The 18,460-nt window shown below is 26.8% G+C and overlaps 1 protein-coding gene across 1 annotated transcript; it reads left to right on the top strand.

The window, feature by feature from the left end:
- Nucleotides 1-16,505: 16,505 nt before the first annotated feature.
- On the top strand, nt 16,506-17,622 carry LOC136087474 (uncharacterized). Its single transcript, XM_065810303.1, has 3 exons — nt 16,506-16,666; nt 16,902-16,986; nt 17,376-17,622. Exons 1-3 carry the CDS (start codon nt 16,565-16,567, stop codon nt 17,528-17,530), a joined length of 342 nt encoding a protein of 113 aa, XP_065666375.1. The 5' UTR covers nt 16,506-16,564; the 3' UTR covers nt 17,531-17,622.
- The last annotated feature ends 838 nt before the right edge of the window (nt 17,623-18,460 follow it).

Genomic DNA, 18,460 nt, shown 5'->3' with positions numbered 1-18,460 from the left:
ACAATACGATTTATGATTAGATAATGATTCTTCAGAATTAAACCCTAACAAACAATTTCTACAATAATACACTTTACTATTTTGTCTAGATGTTTGTGATGAAAGTAATCTGCTTAAATTTTTTATTAAACAGTAATGATTCGTTTCACCATTTGAGATTAATAGTAAATCTATTAAATGTTTGCGATCATTATTTTTTGATACATGCAAAGTATGAACTTCTGAATTTTCATAACCATATACATTGACACTGATATCTTGATTGTTCTTCTCAAATTGTGTGATTTGATTTAAGGATACTGGAAAATCTATTTTATCCCTGTTTATTTTCTCAGCTTGATTTTTAAGCTCTTTATCTACTCTTTCAGAATTTTTAGCTGTTGGATTTAATGCTCTTGCAATACACCACTTAAAACATTGATTATCTTCATTTTTTATATTAATTATCGCATTTTTATCTGCTAAATTTTTACCAAGTGGAGTGTATGATTTAGCTTTAAAAGGATTATACTCAATTAAATTGATATCCATCTTTTAAACAGAAACAAATCTCCAACCTGATCCTAACTGTTGAAAAGATGATAATGATTCTAAAATTTTCTGATTTGATGTTTCATAAAACTCATCTAAATCTGTTGTTTCTAATACAACTTGGTTATTCGTTCTAAATGGAGCATATGTGATTATAGTTTCTCCTGTTTTAATATCAGTACGCTCCATTTCACAATAGAGAACTATATAAGCCTTTGATTTTTGGTTAGTATTTTAATTGCACTTTTTTTAGCAGCATTCATGAAAGCATCATATCCTTTTATTCCTTTAACTGAAAACTGATTTGTTACATTCTTAACAGCTGATTGTGATAATTTAAATTCTATCGGATGTCTAATTCCAAATTTTTTGATACAAATTTGAAACTGTAGATTTTAATTCATCAAATTTTTTATTCACAACCTTTTTAATTGGCTCTGGAACATATGATACAATCCAATCTGCAATATAACTAATCTTTTCATTTATTTTTTTTCCAATTTGTGTTATAGGTTGAAAAGGTGACGGAGCTAAAATTGTTGATGATATATCTGGAACTGGCTCATCAAGTAGCTACTCCGTAACTATCTGTGTGTGCGATAACTCTCTTATGAGATCACTTTTTCGCATATTATAATAATATTTAATTCCTCGATCTTTAGCGATTTGTTTTAATTTTAATTTTAATTTTTTTAATTTTTCATAATTTAATATTTCAATTGCATTTGGATTTGAAGATAACCAATACCAATTTACTTTATCTAAATTATTTTTCAACAATTCAATAGCATTTGGATTTCTAGATAAAACATCCCAATTTACTTTATCTAGATTAGCTTCTAATAATTCAATAGCATTTGGATTTCTAGATAAAACATCCCAATTACTTTATTTAGATTAGCTTATAATAATTCAATAGTATTTGGATTTCTAGATAAACATACCAATCTACTCTATCTAAATTATCTTTTAATATTTCAATGGCATTTGGATTTGAAGATAGCCAATCCCAATATATTTTTTTAATATTATTTTTTAATATTTCAATGGCATTTGGATTTGCAGATAAATAGTACCAATTTACTCTATCTAAATTATTTCTTAATATTTCAATGGCATTTGGATTTAAAGAAAACTCTTCCCAACTTACTTTATTTAAATTATTTCTTAATATTTCAATAGCATTTGGATTTTGAGATAACATAAACCAATCTACTTTATCTAAGTTATCTTTTAATAGTTCAATTGCATTTGGATTTGAAGATAACTGATCTCAATTTATTTTTTCAATATTATTTTTTAATATTTCAATAACATTTGGATTTGAAGATAACCAATCCCAATTTACTTTATCTAGATTAGCTTCTAATAATTCAATCGCATTTGGAATTGAAGATAACTGATACCAATCTACTTTATCTAAATTTTTTTTTTAATATTTCAATCGCATTTAGATTTGAAGATAACTGATACCAATCTACTTTATCTAAATTATTTTTTAAAAATTCAATCGAATTTTTATTTTCAAATAAATTATCAGATCTCATTTTTTATATATAAAGATTTTTTTTTTAATTTTTTTCAATTTTTTTTAATTTTTCAGAATTTGATATTTCAATCATATAACCATTATCAATCTTCCCATCACGCATTTCAAGATATCTATATCCATGACCAGCTCCACGCATTGCACTTTATAAAGATTTATATACTGTTTCTTCTCCTGTTTCCATATTTGTTAATTTAATAGTGGCTGGTTTTTTCTTAATTGATCTTAATCTTTCGTATTTTGGATCTATTTCTTTTTTCTCTTCTTTTACTGGATGTATTCTAGGTCTTCCAACTGATCTTTTCTCATTTACTTTGCATGGATCCTAAGGATCTACTTCTTTTACTGGGTGTATTCTAGGCCTTCCAACTGATCTTTTCTCATTTACTTCTTTCACTTCAGCCATAATAGATTCTTTATCTAATAATCCACTTTCCATAGCAATCATTAGCAATGTAGCGATATTGTCAGATGTTTTTGACATGTTATTTTCTTCTAATAAGTTCTTTAAACTTTTTTTTGTATAATGCATTTTTATTATATAAAGAAAAAAAAATTAATTTTCAAAAATATAAATAACATTCAATTTATTACCATATGATTGAAGTTCCATCATTCTATCAGATAATACAAGAGCATATGCCTTAGTATTTGCTGGTACAGCTGTACTAAATGTTGCTCTGATTTGTACTTGTATTGTTGATGATTTTAATCTTTCTGATTGTTTGCTAATATCAAAAAAAAGAGTGGGTATAAATCTCTATAGTCAGAAGGACTTATATGGCTGTTTGCGTTCAATTCATTCATTCCATAAAATTTTTCTTTATATCCAATTCAGCAAATTCTCGAAATTTGCTGATTTGGAAATGACAAATTATAATCAACAGCAGGATATCTGTCATTATTAATAATTTATTAAGCATAATGTACATATTTTTCAAGTCACAATGATCAAATATTGAAGCATTAGCAGTTTGGTCACCAGTTCTACTTGTTTGAAATCCGACAATAATGTATCTTGGATTTTCAGGAGATGTCTTTACAGCCAATTGCCAATTAAATGAAGTAGATTGTTGAACAGTTGTAGTATCACACTGACGCATTCGAAAACTTACTGGAATTGTCACTTTTTTTTCAATTTCCCCATAAAGTTTAAACTTTTCTACATCTTCTGGTATCAAATTTGGCATAAACAATGATATTTTATTAAGATTAACTTTTCCTGCAGCTACAGCAGCAAGCCTAAAAATTGCGTCATCATCACTTTGTCTTACAAGAGTTATTGTATGTTTAAGCCCATAAATAACTTTGTCTTAATCATTGCTTGTCTTACTGAAAACCCTTGGTTACTATCAGCAAGTGCTGCTGTTAATATATTATCTTTATACCACAATTGATTTAATCCTTGCGCTAATTGAAAGTCATTTGCATAATTAGGCAATCCTAACATTGTAGTTGCTTGACCTGGATAATAAACAGCTTCTATCTCTTGGTTGGATAATTAGTATGCTATTCGACTAAATAATTGCATAAGCCCATTATTTGTAAGCGCCACTGCATCTGTATTAGCATAAGCTATTCCATCAGCTTTAACAAGTTGTCCTTCAAATAAGAGATACGCTTTAGATGGAAGTGTGAAGAAATCTTTTTGTTCAATGTTGATTCTTATTTCTCCTGAACTATTTAGATTTGTTCCATGGCTCATATTCATGTTCTTCATATCTTTCAATTCCATTATCTATAATTGGCATTTCTGTAAAATTAAATACTTCAGAAGTCATCATTTTATTTTTTTATATAAAATATAAATAAAATTTTTTTGATTTACAATTCTTAAAAAATTTTACGAAAGCTAAATCTACGAAAGCTAAATTTATGCAAGTCGAAGGCCACGTCCTTTTTTAACAAGATCTTCTATTCTTATAGCATTTTTATTTGATACTTTGCATGATCTTATTGCAGACCCCATCATCAATTTATTTATATTTGTTGTTACCTCAGATCCAGATTTCATTAGATCATTATATGCTTCCAAATTTGAAAGTATTTCTTTACTTTTTTTACTAATTATAGGTTGTGAAACTATTTTTGAAGATGCTTTATCAATTAATTGTTTTCCTTTTTCAACTGTAGCATTTCTAGCAGCTTCTATTGCTGATGAAAGTTCTTTTCCTGCTGATTTAGCAGCAGTTATTGCATTTTTTCCTTAATCAGTAGCAGCCAACTTCTTCAACATAGCTGATGACACTCTTGTTACATTTGACGCTTTTATTCGTTTAAATAAATCTCTTATGCTTTCGAATATACCACTTCCTCCAACAACATGTTTCTTTATATATCTCTTATTATTAACAACTAGCATTTTTTTATGTACTATATATTTTTTTTATACACTGATATATATTATAAATTATTTTGTATTGCTTTATACTGTGAACCATCTATTATACCTTGTCTTAATAATTCATCACAAATTGCAACAGCTTCATTTCTTGCTCCAGTGTTTCCTGCTCTCCATGCAGCTATACATAAATCAAGCTTTTCAACTAATGCATCAGGGTCGCTAGGAAGAATTATAGTTTGTATTTTTTTTCTTCTTCCAATTCCATTTCATTTTGATACACGCTTCCTATTTTCTTTTATGTCTTTCCAAATAGGTGCCATTATTTCTCTGTATTTTCCACTACGAGACGACTTTGGTTTGTATGGGTTTTCAGAAGTAATTGCATCTGTTTGTATTAATATATCTCGATATTTTTAAGATCATCTTCACTATATACTCCTTTATTAGAATTAAACTTTGCTATCAACTCCCAAAGGCCAGGAGTACCATAATATTTTTCATCATCAATAATTATATTATTATCATTAATATGAATTGGTTTTTTTCCAATATAAAATATACCATCTTCATCACGTATCCCAAATGTAGTATCTGTAGATTTTTTACTATTAGCATATATTCTTAGATAATCTGTTGCAATTTTTCCTAGTCTCATACCTTTATTCTTCATGAGATGGTAGAAGTTTTTTAGTTTCAGTTATCATTATCTCTCTTTTTGCTTCAGGATAATAATTTGAAAAAGTGAGTGCTAATTTATCAGATTGATCTTGCAATTTATATATGTTTTCTTTTATCCCATCTTGACTATCAATTAATGGCTTGTACAATTTTTCTAAGCCTGATTGTGAATTAGTTTCACTCATAATTTCATTTAAATCATTCTGCTTTATTCTTTTTTTAGTATCTAAGTAATCTTTAACAATTTTGTCTCTTTTTTCAGGATCTTCAATTTTTAGAAATGACATTTTGCTTTTTTTATAAATAAAGATAAAAAAACACAACGTTTTATGTTTTGACGTTTACATTTTTACTAAATTTGCTTTGTATTATATTAATTGCTTCATCTCTTCCTTGTTTAATTAATGATTCTTTAGTTTGTTCATTCATTAATTCTTTTGAATTTGTTCTAATTTACTCAAGCATGGCTTTAGATTTTTCAAGTTCACTAAGTATTAGTTTAAATTCATTGTCATCTATATTTCCATCTACTAAAACTTTAGAAATATAGTCACTTATTGTATTTAGTTTTGAATTAGCAAGTACTTTAATCTTTTCATGCTTTTCTGCTTTTAAATTTAATTTTTTATTAACTTGCCCTCATGTGATAGCTACTGGCGGTGCAATTATTGTTGCTAAAAACCCAATTCTAATAGTTCCAAGTGTCATAGTGCTTGCTAGTAATGAATTATCAATGGCTGAAATTATTTTTACAGCTCTGTGATACTTTTTACTTAACATATTTCTCTTTTCTCTCTCACTCTCTATTTCTTTTTGAATCTCACTTATCATGTTTAGGCGATATATATGTGCACTAATAATCTTATTTTCTTCATCAGGTGCACTTGGAATATTTGGATACAATTGATTAATATTTTTATCATTTTGTATATCTGAATAAATATTATTACACAGCTTTTTGCAATTAAACTCCATTTTAATAAGTAAAAATATTTACAATAAATTCACAAAACATAAACTATCCCCTTTTTTAATCAATAGATCAGAATTAGAATTATTAACAACATTTATTATAATATCATCAACAGTCTCTGATATTACAGAGTTTTGTAAACTTAACATTTTTAATTTAAGTTTTTTTTTAATGAAACTAACGCAACACCTTCATTAACTACTACACCAAACTTTAAAAAAATATATTGATGTGATTTAGATTTTATTGTAATGTTGTGTTGTGCAAATATTTCATACTTATTATCATTTATTAATACTGAAGGATGCTCCAAATCTTTGAATATCTTTGAGTGTACTTTAGAATAAATAAGTGGTTTTGGAAGTTCACGTGGTATATTTTCTAAAATATGTAATGACATTTCTTTTTATAAAGATTAAAAAAATTTTAAGAAATCATAAAAATATATTCAAAAATGGAATATTAGCAAATGGTGAATTTGGTCCTAATAATAAACCTGATCCTGTTGATGTATATCCATTTCCACTACGTAAGTACAATCCATCACCTATAGAACCACCTTTACTCCATGGTCTCAAATATAAACCATTTCCTGCAGCAGTCATTTTAATTCCTCTTCCATTCTTTTTTAAGTACACAACACCCCTTCCAGCAACTTTATCAACCATAGCTGATCCAGCTGCTGAACCTACTCCTGTTAATAAACCTGTTGTAAGAGCTGGCGCAACGCTCGATAATAAAAATCTTCCAGCTGTACCAAGGAAAGGTAATAGTGCTCTAAGAAATCCACCCTCTATTTTAGAATTGTGAATGAGTTGCGCTTTACTTAAATTAATTATCACATCAATACCATTTTCATATGCTTTCGTAATTTTATTCAATTGCCTTTTTGTTACAGCTAATACATTATCACCATTAATACTAGCTCCATAACCATCTTTATCAATTGCTCTTTTAGTTTTTTTCAATTGTCCCTCTGAAATATTTACTTTAATATTAGTATATTTACTCATTTTTATATGTAAGTAAAATAATTTTTTAAAAAATTACAATTAAATTAATTTTAAGACTAATTTACTACTCTTATATAAAATCTAATAGTTCTTCTCCTTCTTCTCCTCGTAAACCCAAAAGATTTCCATCTTGATCAACCAATCTATTTTCCATTCTTGATATTTTTTTTAGTATTAATGGTGCATAAGTTACGTAATTCGGCTTTTCAATAATTTTATATCCAGGACCTACATCTGGGTAAAATGAATATATAACGTTACTAGTTGCTCCATTTACATACGATGATTCTATTATATCACTTGTTACTAGTACACTATTAACACTTATTATTTTTACTATATTAGTTGATATATTGGAACCTGCTGAATATATTCCACTGTCAAAACCAAAAACAATTCTAATTGAATTTGAAGTTGTAAAATCAACTTTATAACCAGTTGCAATAGTTAAAGATGCTTTTAATGTATTCCTATTTGCTACAATTGTAATATTTGAAACTGCTGAAGTTGCATCACCGTTTACTATCATAATCGATTGGATATAATTATTTATATCAGGAACTTCATAAGATCCAACTGGAATGTTTATATCCTTCCAGGTTGATCCATTATCTGCGCTATATCTAAAATTGTTGTTTGAAGAATTAATATTAGGAAAACTGTAAGATGTACCTATACGAACTAGAGCCATTTCATATTCTCTGTCTTCTCTAAGTTGAATTATTGGGTTATAAATAGTTCTTAATATACTGCTATTTCCGCTCACTAATAAACATGTCATTTTTGTTTTTATATAGAAGATAATATTATTTTTTTAAACTTTTTTTCAACAATTTGGTATATAAAAACAATTTAATCCACTTCTATATTTTCCATAATCTTTTTTAGAAGATAGATCTAAAATAACAAATCCATGAGGCTCTGACCATGCTTTTTTACAAAAAATTTTAAACTCATCTTTTTCCATATCAAAACATATTAAAACATGATCATTATAAATGTGATTTAAATTCTATGAATCTTGAGGAAATAAGCAAATAAAATTTGTATTTTCTCGTATAGTTCGCCTAGGTAACATAAAATAATTTTGTGCAAAATAGAAACAATCTACATTACTATGTCTTCCTCTTATATAATATTTTTCACACTTATTTTGTTTTGTTAATTGTAAATCATCAAATATCATCAAATTATTTTTATGAGTATTTAGATCTTGAGGATCTGGCACATCTTCTGCCGTTTCAAAAAGCTTACACTCCATATCTGTTTTCTCATTTAAATTTTTTGAAATGTTTTCAGTTATTAGCTCAGTTTGCATTCAATTTTTCTATTTGGTCTTGTAGATTAAATAGTTCAAGAATAATTTCTTTTGGCAATTTTTTTTTCAAAAGATTGTTTTAATATTTTTTATTCTGGTTGAAAAAGAGATTTTCCAAAAACTTGAAAATTATTATAGTCTAACCAACCAGGTCTCAAAAGTAAATTCAATAATAAAGTAGTTTTTCCACAACTCGACTTTCCGACAATAATTCATCTTATACTTAGGAAACAACTTATTATTATTTCTCTTATTGTTATTCGCATTCCATGACAAATCTATAATATCCATTTTTTATATATAAGATTTTTCATTTTTATATATAAAAATTTATATATATATAAAAATGTACTGCGTTAAATGTAGAAAACAAACAAATACACTAAACTTGCAAAATGATTTAGTGAGTTCTTTTAATTCAGCAACACCTAAAATAAAACTACCATGGTATAAGTTTCCAGGTGAAATGCATTTACCTGGAATGAAATTTGCAGGTCCTGGTACTAATTTAGATGAAAGATTAACTTCTACTGACGCATATAAAGAATGGAGTAAACCTATAGATAGAGTTGATAATGCAGCTTACCATCACGATCTTGCTTATTAATACTTCGATGACACAGCAAAAAGAAATTTAGCTGATAAAATTATGATCGAAGAAATGGATTCTATAAAAAATCTATCAATACGTGAAAGAATTGAACGAGGTATTATACAACCTATTATAGCATCTAAAGCAAAATTTGGGCTAAGTCTTTCAGACCCAATTCATATGGGTGTTGAAAATACTCAAAAAAACTACAAACAATCAAAGAAAAAGACTTAAAATGGACTGACGAACTTGCAAACGAACTTCATAAACGAGTTGTAAAACATTTCAGAAAAAGAAAAGTGATTGTAAATGGAATCGATGAAATATGGGCTGCTGATTTAATTGACGTGAAATCTTTTTCTAAATTCAATGACGGTATAAAATCCTTATTAATGGTGATAGATGTTTTTTCTAAGTATGGATGGATTGTTCCATTGAATAGTAAAACTGGAGTTGATGTTGCTAATGCTTTAAATAAAATCTTCCAAAAAAGAAAGTGTCAAAAATATGGGTAAATAAAGGCTTAGAATTTTATAATAAGCATGTTAAAGCTCTAGGTGTTCATGGGTGGATAATAAAATATTGATAAGTTTGATTTAATAGGACATGCTTTCTTTTAAGCGTAGATTTCACTTGAAAAATTGATTTAAAATTACAAAATTTTTATAAAAATAAATTTTTAGCTCAGAGTTTGTAATAGAGTTTGTAACCATAATATATTAATATATTATGGTTGATATATATATTATTTGCCATTCATAGGGCAGTCAAGTTTTTGCTTGCAGTTACAATTTTCAGTATTTTTTTCTTTGAGAAATTCATTTTTATTAATCAATGCAAAATTATGGCCTTTTATAATTCTTTCAACATTTTTTGTACAGCTATAGCTTACTTTAACAGTGTTTCTGTTAAAAATTTTGTGCAATTTATTAGAGGGAAGGAAATGTTGTCAACCAATTTTAAAAACGCTTTTCCAATGTTTGTTGAAACATTTTTGTTGTACGGAGGGTTGAACCAAATTATATTTCTATTTTGCTTTTTCGCAATTTTTGTTTCAAATTTTAGCTCGAAATTTTTAAATCCGCTTTTTTAAGAGCATCTTCATACACGCGTTTGGAAGAGTTAAAAATATTTTCATTAGAGGAGTTTTGATTAAGTCTATTATTAATTGAAATGGGAATTTGTTTTAAGATTTGACGGGGATGATTCGAATTTATATTAGGGGAGACCGGGGCTAGTTGGCCGCAGGGGTAAGTTGACGAACTGCGTTTATCTTTAGAGCCTTTCATCAGAAAGTGACAAAAATTACTCAGAAACTTCCTCATTGACCATTTCATCATTCACTGTAGTATTGTCAGTATTCGCGCATGCGCATTGGAGATATTGAGATTTATGCGTTTTTTGGACAAAAACGTAACTTTTAGAACATCGCTTCCTTTTTACTTTACAAAGAAAATATTTAGTCGTATGAAACAAAAATTGTAAAAGTTCCAGTCACAATTGGTTTACTATATCCAGTCAGACATTTTTTTAAAAGCTGCCGTTTTTCAGGATCTATAGACTGTTTATTAAAAAAAAAGCTTTCGGGGTAAGTTGACAAATTTTTTACGGGGTAAGTTGGCTCATAGCATTTACTATGTAAAAAAATATTTATTTTTATAAAATTATTATTTTTTATTTTTTTTATTTTTAACAATATTGAAAATATTTATTCTTACAAAAAAATTTAAAAAAAATTTTGTTTAGTTTTTTTTTCCACAGATAAAAGGTGGGTTACTGTTTGCCTTTTATACGGACTAATATTTGGTACCAGCTAAAAGTAATATTAAATTTTGGGATAAAATTGTTGCAAAAATTAATTTTAAAAAAATTTCTATTAATTTTGCACTTAATAGTGCATTAATAATCATTTTTATAGTTTGCGCCAACATACCCCCGGGTGGGGTAAGTTGGCGCAAATTTTTTTTTTTTTTTGAGGGTCCGGAATGGCCCCAAGAATTTTTTTTTTTAAATGAATGCAAATTTTATAAGATACTCTAATCCATACTCTTTAAGACTACACTTTAATATTTTTAAAAAAATGTACTGCCAGGGGTACAGAGCTCATAGAGTAAAAACCGAGCCAACTAGCCCCGGTCTCCCCTATTATACGATAATTCATCATTAGGTTTTTTATAAGGCCTATAAGAATTTTCTGAGAGGTTAAATGTGACATCAAGAAAATTCACAATTTTTAAATTAATGTTTATCTTGATTTGGAAGCCAATGTTTTTGGAAATTTCTATAATATTTTTTTTGCATTATTATTAAGCCATCATCGCGGTACAAGCCTAATTGATTAAAATGAACTATTTTAGCTAGGGAATTTAAAATAGATAAGCCTACAAATTTGCAAATTTCTGCTCCGTTGTAACTTCCCATTGTTACATAAAAGCATTCGTGCGTGGTTTTTTTCTTCTACGTCTCGTTATTAAAATAGAGTAAAGTTTTTCTGCAATGTTTAATTAGACGAATAGTGTCGTCTGTAATTTCAGTGTGGGTTTTTCCAAATTCTATTGTTTTATCTAAAATTTCTGCTGTAATTGAGGGGTAAAAACCATTAATATCAAATTGTATAAACGTGCATTCATTTTTATTACTAATTTTAGAAAACCAATTTATAACTTCAGTGATGTTTTTGATCTGTTGCAAATTTAATTTTTTCCGAATAATATTATTTATTTTATCTAATTTAATTTTACTAACATGCCCTTGTTCACTTTTTGAAGGTACTAGTAGCCAACAAGGGAGTTTTTTTTCAAAATTTGGTTTATGATCTTTTAGTGTGATAAACACTTGCGCTGGTGAGACTGATTCAATTCTAGCATCTAAATTAATTGTTTTAGCGATGTTTTGGCCTTCTAAATTAATTGAATTTTCTAAGTTTTTCGGGCTTTTGCGTAGTTATTAGAAATATTATCGCGCAGTAATTTGTGGTGATTATCTAGGGCAATTTGGTATATGTTGCTTGTTTTATCAGCAAAAACTAAAATATTAGGTTTTGATTTTATATTATTAATGTCTAACATATATACACATATATACACTTATATACATATATATATATATATATATATATATATATATATATATATATATATATATATATATATATATATATATATATATATATATATATATATATATATATATATATATATATATATATATATATATATATATACATATATATATGTGTACACACATATATATATATATATATACACAAATACACACACACACAAACACACACACACACACACACACACACACACACACACACACACACACACATATATATATATATATATATACACCATAAACAAAGGTATCAAAAATTTACAATACTTACGCTCTAAACTTGCTTTAAAACGCTATATAGTTTTGATCAATAATGTTCTTTAAAAGATTTGAACCTTTGATTCCAAACTTTTGTTTAACCATGGACGTATAAGAGATATTATATATATATATATATATATATATATATATATATATATATATATATATATATATATATATATATATCTTATATATATATATATATATATATTATAAGTCCATGGTTTAACATAATCCTACACGGCTCTGTCGTATAAGCAACACAAATAAATTCTTAGGAGATTTGATATCAAATGGTATGGCAAGAAGGACATTTTAAAACAAATTTATTTTATTTTGCTGAAGCTAACCTTATATTTTAAAAGCTGAGCTTAATTAGAGATTATCTTATTATTTTGGCTAATAAGATAAACCGTATAGCATATTATATATATTAGTTACTGTAATTTTTTCAGCAATTTTGCTTTAAATATTTTGCTTAATCTATATTTGAATGAAAGACTTAAAATAGTGTTTTCTAGTATCCAGACAGTAATCGCATTTAAATAACCACCCAATCTACTTAGAAGACTTATTTCTGCAAAAATCCAAATAATCAATAAAGAAGTCGGATTGTTTAAATGTAAAGAAAATCGTTTAAGTTTAATTTAAAATAAGTTCTGCAAGAATTCAAATACATTTATAACATCAAACATCATGGAACTATATGAAACATAAAAGCTATATCACTTTCAATAATAACAATATAGTATACAATTCAAAATGCTAATCATTTAAAAAGAGAGCTACATACATTGGAAAACAAATATTTTTGACTAATAGATAAATAGTCTCTGCACAAATGGGCATACTTTAAGTGGTAGAAATGGACAACCAACAAGTAGGTTTTATAACTCTGTATACAACAGTCAACGTGCTAATAATTCTGTTAAAAAATGATAATAATTCTATTAAATAATTTACATAAAAAGTGCCACATGTACATTCAAGTTAGTAAACGCCCAAGTAACTGTTTTGGTGGTAGCTTTAATTTATTATGGCCTAAAACGTTCAGTAGAGATCTTCCGCAACGTAAAACTACTTTTATGCTTAGATTTCGAAACTTAAGAATAAGGCCTAATTTCGGAGCCCACGGAAGAATAAAGGTATTATTTGCGTTCATTTGATGGTCGTTTTTTGATTGGGATGGTTTATAATGTTTTAAAGTTCCGTAAAAATTTTAATTTGGAATTCAATTTTTTTTTCTATATATTCACTAGTGCATAACTAACAAGCTCTTGGAAGAAAACTTTTAAAAATACCTATTAGTAATAGGTATTTTGAAAAGTACGAATGTACTTGTAAAACCGCAATCATTTATATCACCATATATTGTAATAGGCTATTACAATATGTGGTGATATAAATGATTGCGGTTTTACAAGTACATTCGTTATTGCATTCTTGCGGTATATAAAAAAGTTATATTTGTGAGTTATATGATTAGTTGAAAAGCAGATATCTGAAAATTTAAGATGACCTTCATTATTTTTGTATTCACGTGTGTATTGAATAGCTTTGTCTTAAGAACTTTAAAGTGTCAAAAATGATTCTGTTTTATCAGTGTTAGAAAAACGTGCATCAACAAATCATTTATTTAAAAACTTTATAAAATTATGCAGCAATGGCATCATTATTGTAAATAACGAATTTTTATAATGATTTTAGTTTGAAAATAGCTTCAACTATATGAGCCGAAGTATCAGATTTGAAATTTAAAAAATATTTAAAGTTAAATAAATCGTATGTCACTGTAAAAGATGTAAGTCAATATTATATATAAATTTCATGTTACACTTACGCGGATAAAACATCAAATTTATACAAATTATCAAAAGACGAATACAATAAGTTGTTAATGAACGCTACTACATCAAATTATAAAAAAATGAACCCTATAATAAAAGATCACATTAATAAAGGAGAAAAAACTATTCTGAAGAATTGTGATGTTTTTAACAAAATCAATATAAACAGTTCTTTCAATTGCTTCATTACATTAAAAGACCATAAACCTTGTTTTTTAAATAATCCTACTGTTCGTCTAATTAAGAAGAACAGTAGGATTAATCCAGCTAGGAATGAAGTTGGTAGAATAAGTAAACATACTTCATCAGATATTTACACCAACTTAAGAAATATTTTGCAATTAAATCAGTGGAATAGTACAAAAAATGTAATAAGTTGGTTCAAAAACATCAATGACCAAACACTTTTATAAACTCCTTATTTTCGACATCGTTGACTTTTACCCTTCTATTAATGAAAAGCTACTTATCGACTCCATAAACTTTGCCAAACAATACGTTTCCATTAATGCTAATTATAAATCTTTAATTTCCCAAGCGTGTAAGTCTTTATTATTTACCAATGACCAAGTTTGGATTAAAAAATCGAGCGGTTTGTTTGATGTTACCATGGGTGCATTTGATAGAGCGGAGGTGTGCAAGTTAGTTGGTATTTTTCCAATGTCTATCAAAAAATTAGTATACAAAGCCACTTTAGCAGCACCCTATCCCAGTCTTATGGAAAAATCTTACATCAGTATTAATGAAAACGCATTCAAGCTCAGATTTGCGAACCATCTACAATCATTTAATTCAACCAGGTATAAGAATGACACAGAACTTTCCAAGGAAATCTAGAAACATAAAGACGCAGGTAACATGCCTTCAATTAAGTGGAACATAATTAAAAGATGCCAATCTTATAACCCATTTACAAAAAAGTGTAACCTTTGCATCAATGAAAAATATTTTATTATGAGCTTTGATAGCCGATTACTACTTAACAAAAAAAGTGAATTGGTTTCTGCTTATAGGCATAGGAGAAATTTTTTTGCAATCTAACTTTGATTCTGGCGATTTGCAAATATCGGATCACGTATACTTGACATCAGATGCCGTTGCAACGCTAAACTTGTATTTTTTATAACGGTTTTTATTTTATATTTAATAATAAAATTAATAATAATTATACAGTAATAATAATAACAAAAATACTAATGCTAATAGTAGCAGTTGTAATAACAATAATAATTAAACAATACCGTAATAGTTTACAACAATAACACAAATAGAAATAATTATGTTAATTATAAAGATATTAATGCCTAAACAATAACAATAGAGACATAAGGGTGGTTGTTTAGGGAAGTGCTATAAATAAGAAACTATACCTGCATTTAAACATTCAGTCACTCTCATACTCACACCCACACACAAAGACACGCACGTATACATATATACATACACACAAACATACTCATATATATGTAACAAATAAACACATGTTATTAAGTAGATGTATTATACGTACACATATATTTTCATACGCACTGATACATATAATTATACGCTCAGACATATATAATAACAATGCATACTTGCATATAAAAATACAACCAGGTTCATAAACACATACAAATATGAAACAGAGATAAAAGAAAAAAGCCTGTTCAATCACATTTACAATGCAAAGTTGAGACTTTGGTTGTGTAGATAAGTTTTCGGAGCTTCACAATTTAATTTTTTCCCATGGTCTTGGAGCGGCTTTTTATGAGAGTTTCATGAAAAGCAAAAACTTAAACAGAATAAACAAAAAACATTAACAAAACACAAGTTTAATTAGATATAAATATTAATATAAATATTAATATAAATATTAATAAATATTAATAAGATAAAACTTAAGAAAAGAGTCTGAAAAAAAACTAAATTAACAAATATAAATAAACAAATATAGTATTTTATAGTTATAATAGTTATTCATGTGAGTATTTAGTTGCATTTATACGTTGTTAAAATATAATAGTTTATGTATTGTTGTTATATAAACAAACAAAAAATGAAGATTGAAAAAGTTAAATTGAATGAAAAGACTATTACTTAACTAAATTGACTTTTAGTCGATTAAACTAATTTTAGTCAAGTTTAATCGGTTAACTTGAAGTTGATAACAACACTTATAAATATTTAACTGGCCTTACCAATATTTTACTAGCCTTATTAGGTTAAGCCTTAAGTTTGAACAGATTTTTGTTAACATAATTAACTAGGCTTACCAAGTTTAAACAGATGTTTTACAGATCTTTCATTTTATTTTATAAATTAACATTTTAACTTGCTGGTTGTTTCTAATTAAAAAATGAGGTTTTTATTTATGTTAGCTTCACTTTTTGCAAGTTTCTTATTTTGTTACTCTATACCAGTAAAAGAAGATGACTGCGATATAAAAATAATGAATGGGGTATGCCTTTTTATTGATTTTAAATAAGTAAAGTAGTATAAATTATTTTGTTAATTAAAAAATTCATGAGTTTTATAAGTGCTTTAATTTAATCATTTTTATAAAAAAATATAGATCCACTGTAGATATTGCTGCAGTGTTTAACTTAAACAACTGTTGCAAATATTGTTGCAGTGTCAAGTTCTATAGAGGGATCAAATGTAAGTGTTGAAAAAAATTTCCACTTGTAATTTAGAAGTGTGCCAAAAACAAACTTGTAAAAGAAGACGTAGCTATTTCCTCCAATAATGGTTTACCAACTATTGATCAAATCACAAACGGTAGTTTTTACTTATTCAGTTTTTAAATTTATATTTGAAACCGACTTTTTGTTTTGAGCATTTTACTATTACTACTACTACTACTACTACTACTACTACTACTACTACTACTACTACTACTACTACTACTACTACTACTACTACTACTACTTCTACTACTACTACTACTACTACTACTACTACTACTACTACTACTCCTGCTGCTACTGCTGCTGCTGCTGCTGCTAAATAGTAGTCGAAAAAAAGGGTTTATACATATGCACATATACAAGTGATTACTGAATACTTGCAAAGTTGATTTGTTTTATATGCTAGATTTGTTATGCTTTATTTGCTATATTTCATTGTTTTATTCCAATTACTTGAACTTATATTTTTTGTATTTTAAGTGTTTAAAGCAAAACTGGATTTTATCAAGTTTATGGGAGAAAAATCACCATATCAATCTACTTTTTTACAACTGTTTTTGGACAATGTGGACGACATTAAAAAGTCATTTCAAAGTTTTTTAAAATATGATCCTGCGTATCCATCACTAACGTAACTTTCCTAATATTTGCAAAAACTCAGTTGCACTCAAGATTTGTAAAAAGTTTTGTTTTAAACTTGTTTTAAAAATTATACATCATTTGAAGTCATATTTGCATAAATATTAACATATTATAAAACAAAACTACTTGCCTAATTTATTTTAAAGTTTACTAAGTCCATGAATTACAAAAGGTCTCACAAAATCTTTTAAGAAAAATAAAAACTATATAAAAATGTTGAGAGTTAAGCTAAGTTTTAGTTTAACAAAAATTTTGTCAACTATAAAATTAATTGATTTACCATTTAGCATAACTAAAAATAGCCGAATAACTTTTTAACTCGCTAAAATTAGACTAACTTCATGTTTTGACTAAAAGTCGAAAAATTAAAGTTTTTTTCCCTAAAAAAATTAGACAAAATATTGTCTAATATAAAATTAAACTCTTAATTAAAACGTAATGATTTTTTGATTTTTAGACGTTGCCAACAAAAAAACACATTATATTTAAGTTGTACAATTATCTTTGTGTTAGTTGGTGATTTATGTATTATATGTAATACGAAGTATTAAACGGGTCTTTCAAATACAGAACAATCAAAAAATAAAATAAATATTTACTAAGAAAGGTTGACTTACACATTTAAAAATACACAGAAAAAAAAACTATTTATAGTTATCAGTAGATAAAGTTAATTTGATTTGTTTATTTACAAATCAAACTTTATCTACTGGCGTCTGAAAAACATGCTTATTTAAAAAAACCATGCTTACTATAAAATTTTAAATTGATTCTCTCATGAATTTACCTTATTAAATGCCCCAATAATTACCTAACTAAAGAAAATTTATCTATATTATCGAAGTTTTGATTTAGAAGTTAAAAAAAAATACCAGATCATTTTTTGTACTAAAACATATATTATGAATTATAGTTTATAAACT

The sequence above is a fragment of the Hydra vulgaris genome, chromosome 11 (genome assembly GCF_038396675.1).
Source record: "Hydra vulgaris chromosome 11, alternate assembly HydraT2T_AEP".
Classification (NCBI taxonomy): Eukaryota; Metazoa; Cnidaria; class Hydrozoa; order Anthoathecata; family Hydridae; genus Hydra; species Hydra vulgaris.
The sequence above is the reverse complement of the archived record's forward strand: the minus strand, read 5'-3'. Positions and strand labels throughout refer to the sequence as shown.

What these genes read in the sequence shown, in the direction of transcription:
- LOC136087474 (XM_065810303.1), top strand. Translation starts at nt 16,565, where the DNA reads ATGAGGTTTTTATTTATGTTAGCTTCACTTTTTGCAAGTTTCTTATTT. An exon ending in ATATAAAAATAATGAATGGG is followed by an intron (nt 16,667 to 16,901) that starts GTATGCCTTTTT and finishes CTTGTAATTTAG; the next exon opens with AAGTGTGCCAAAAACAAACT. An exon ending in TATTGATCAAATCACAAACG is followed by an intron (nt 16,987 to 17,375) that starts GTAGTTTTTACT and finishes TTGTATTTTAAG; the next exon opens with TGTTTAAAGCAAAACTGGAT.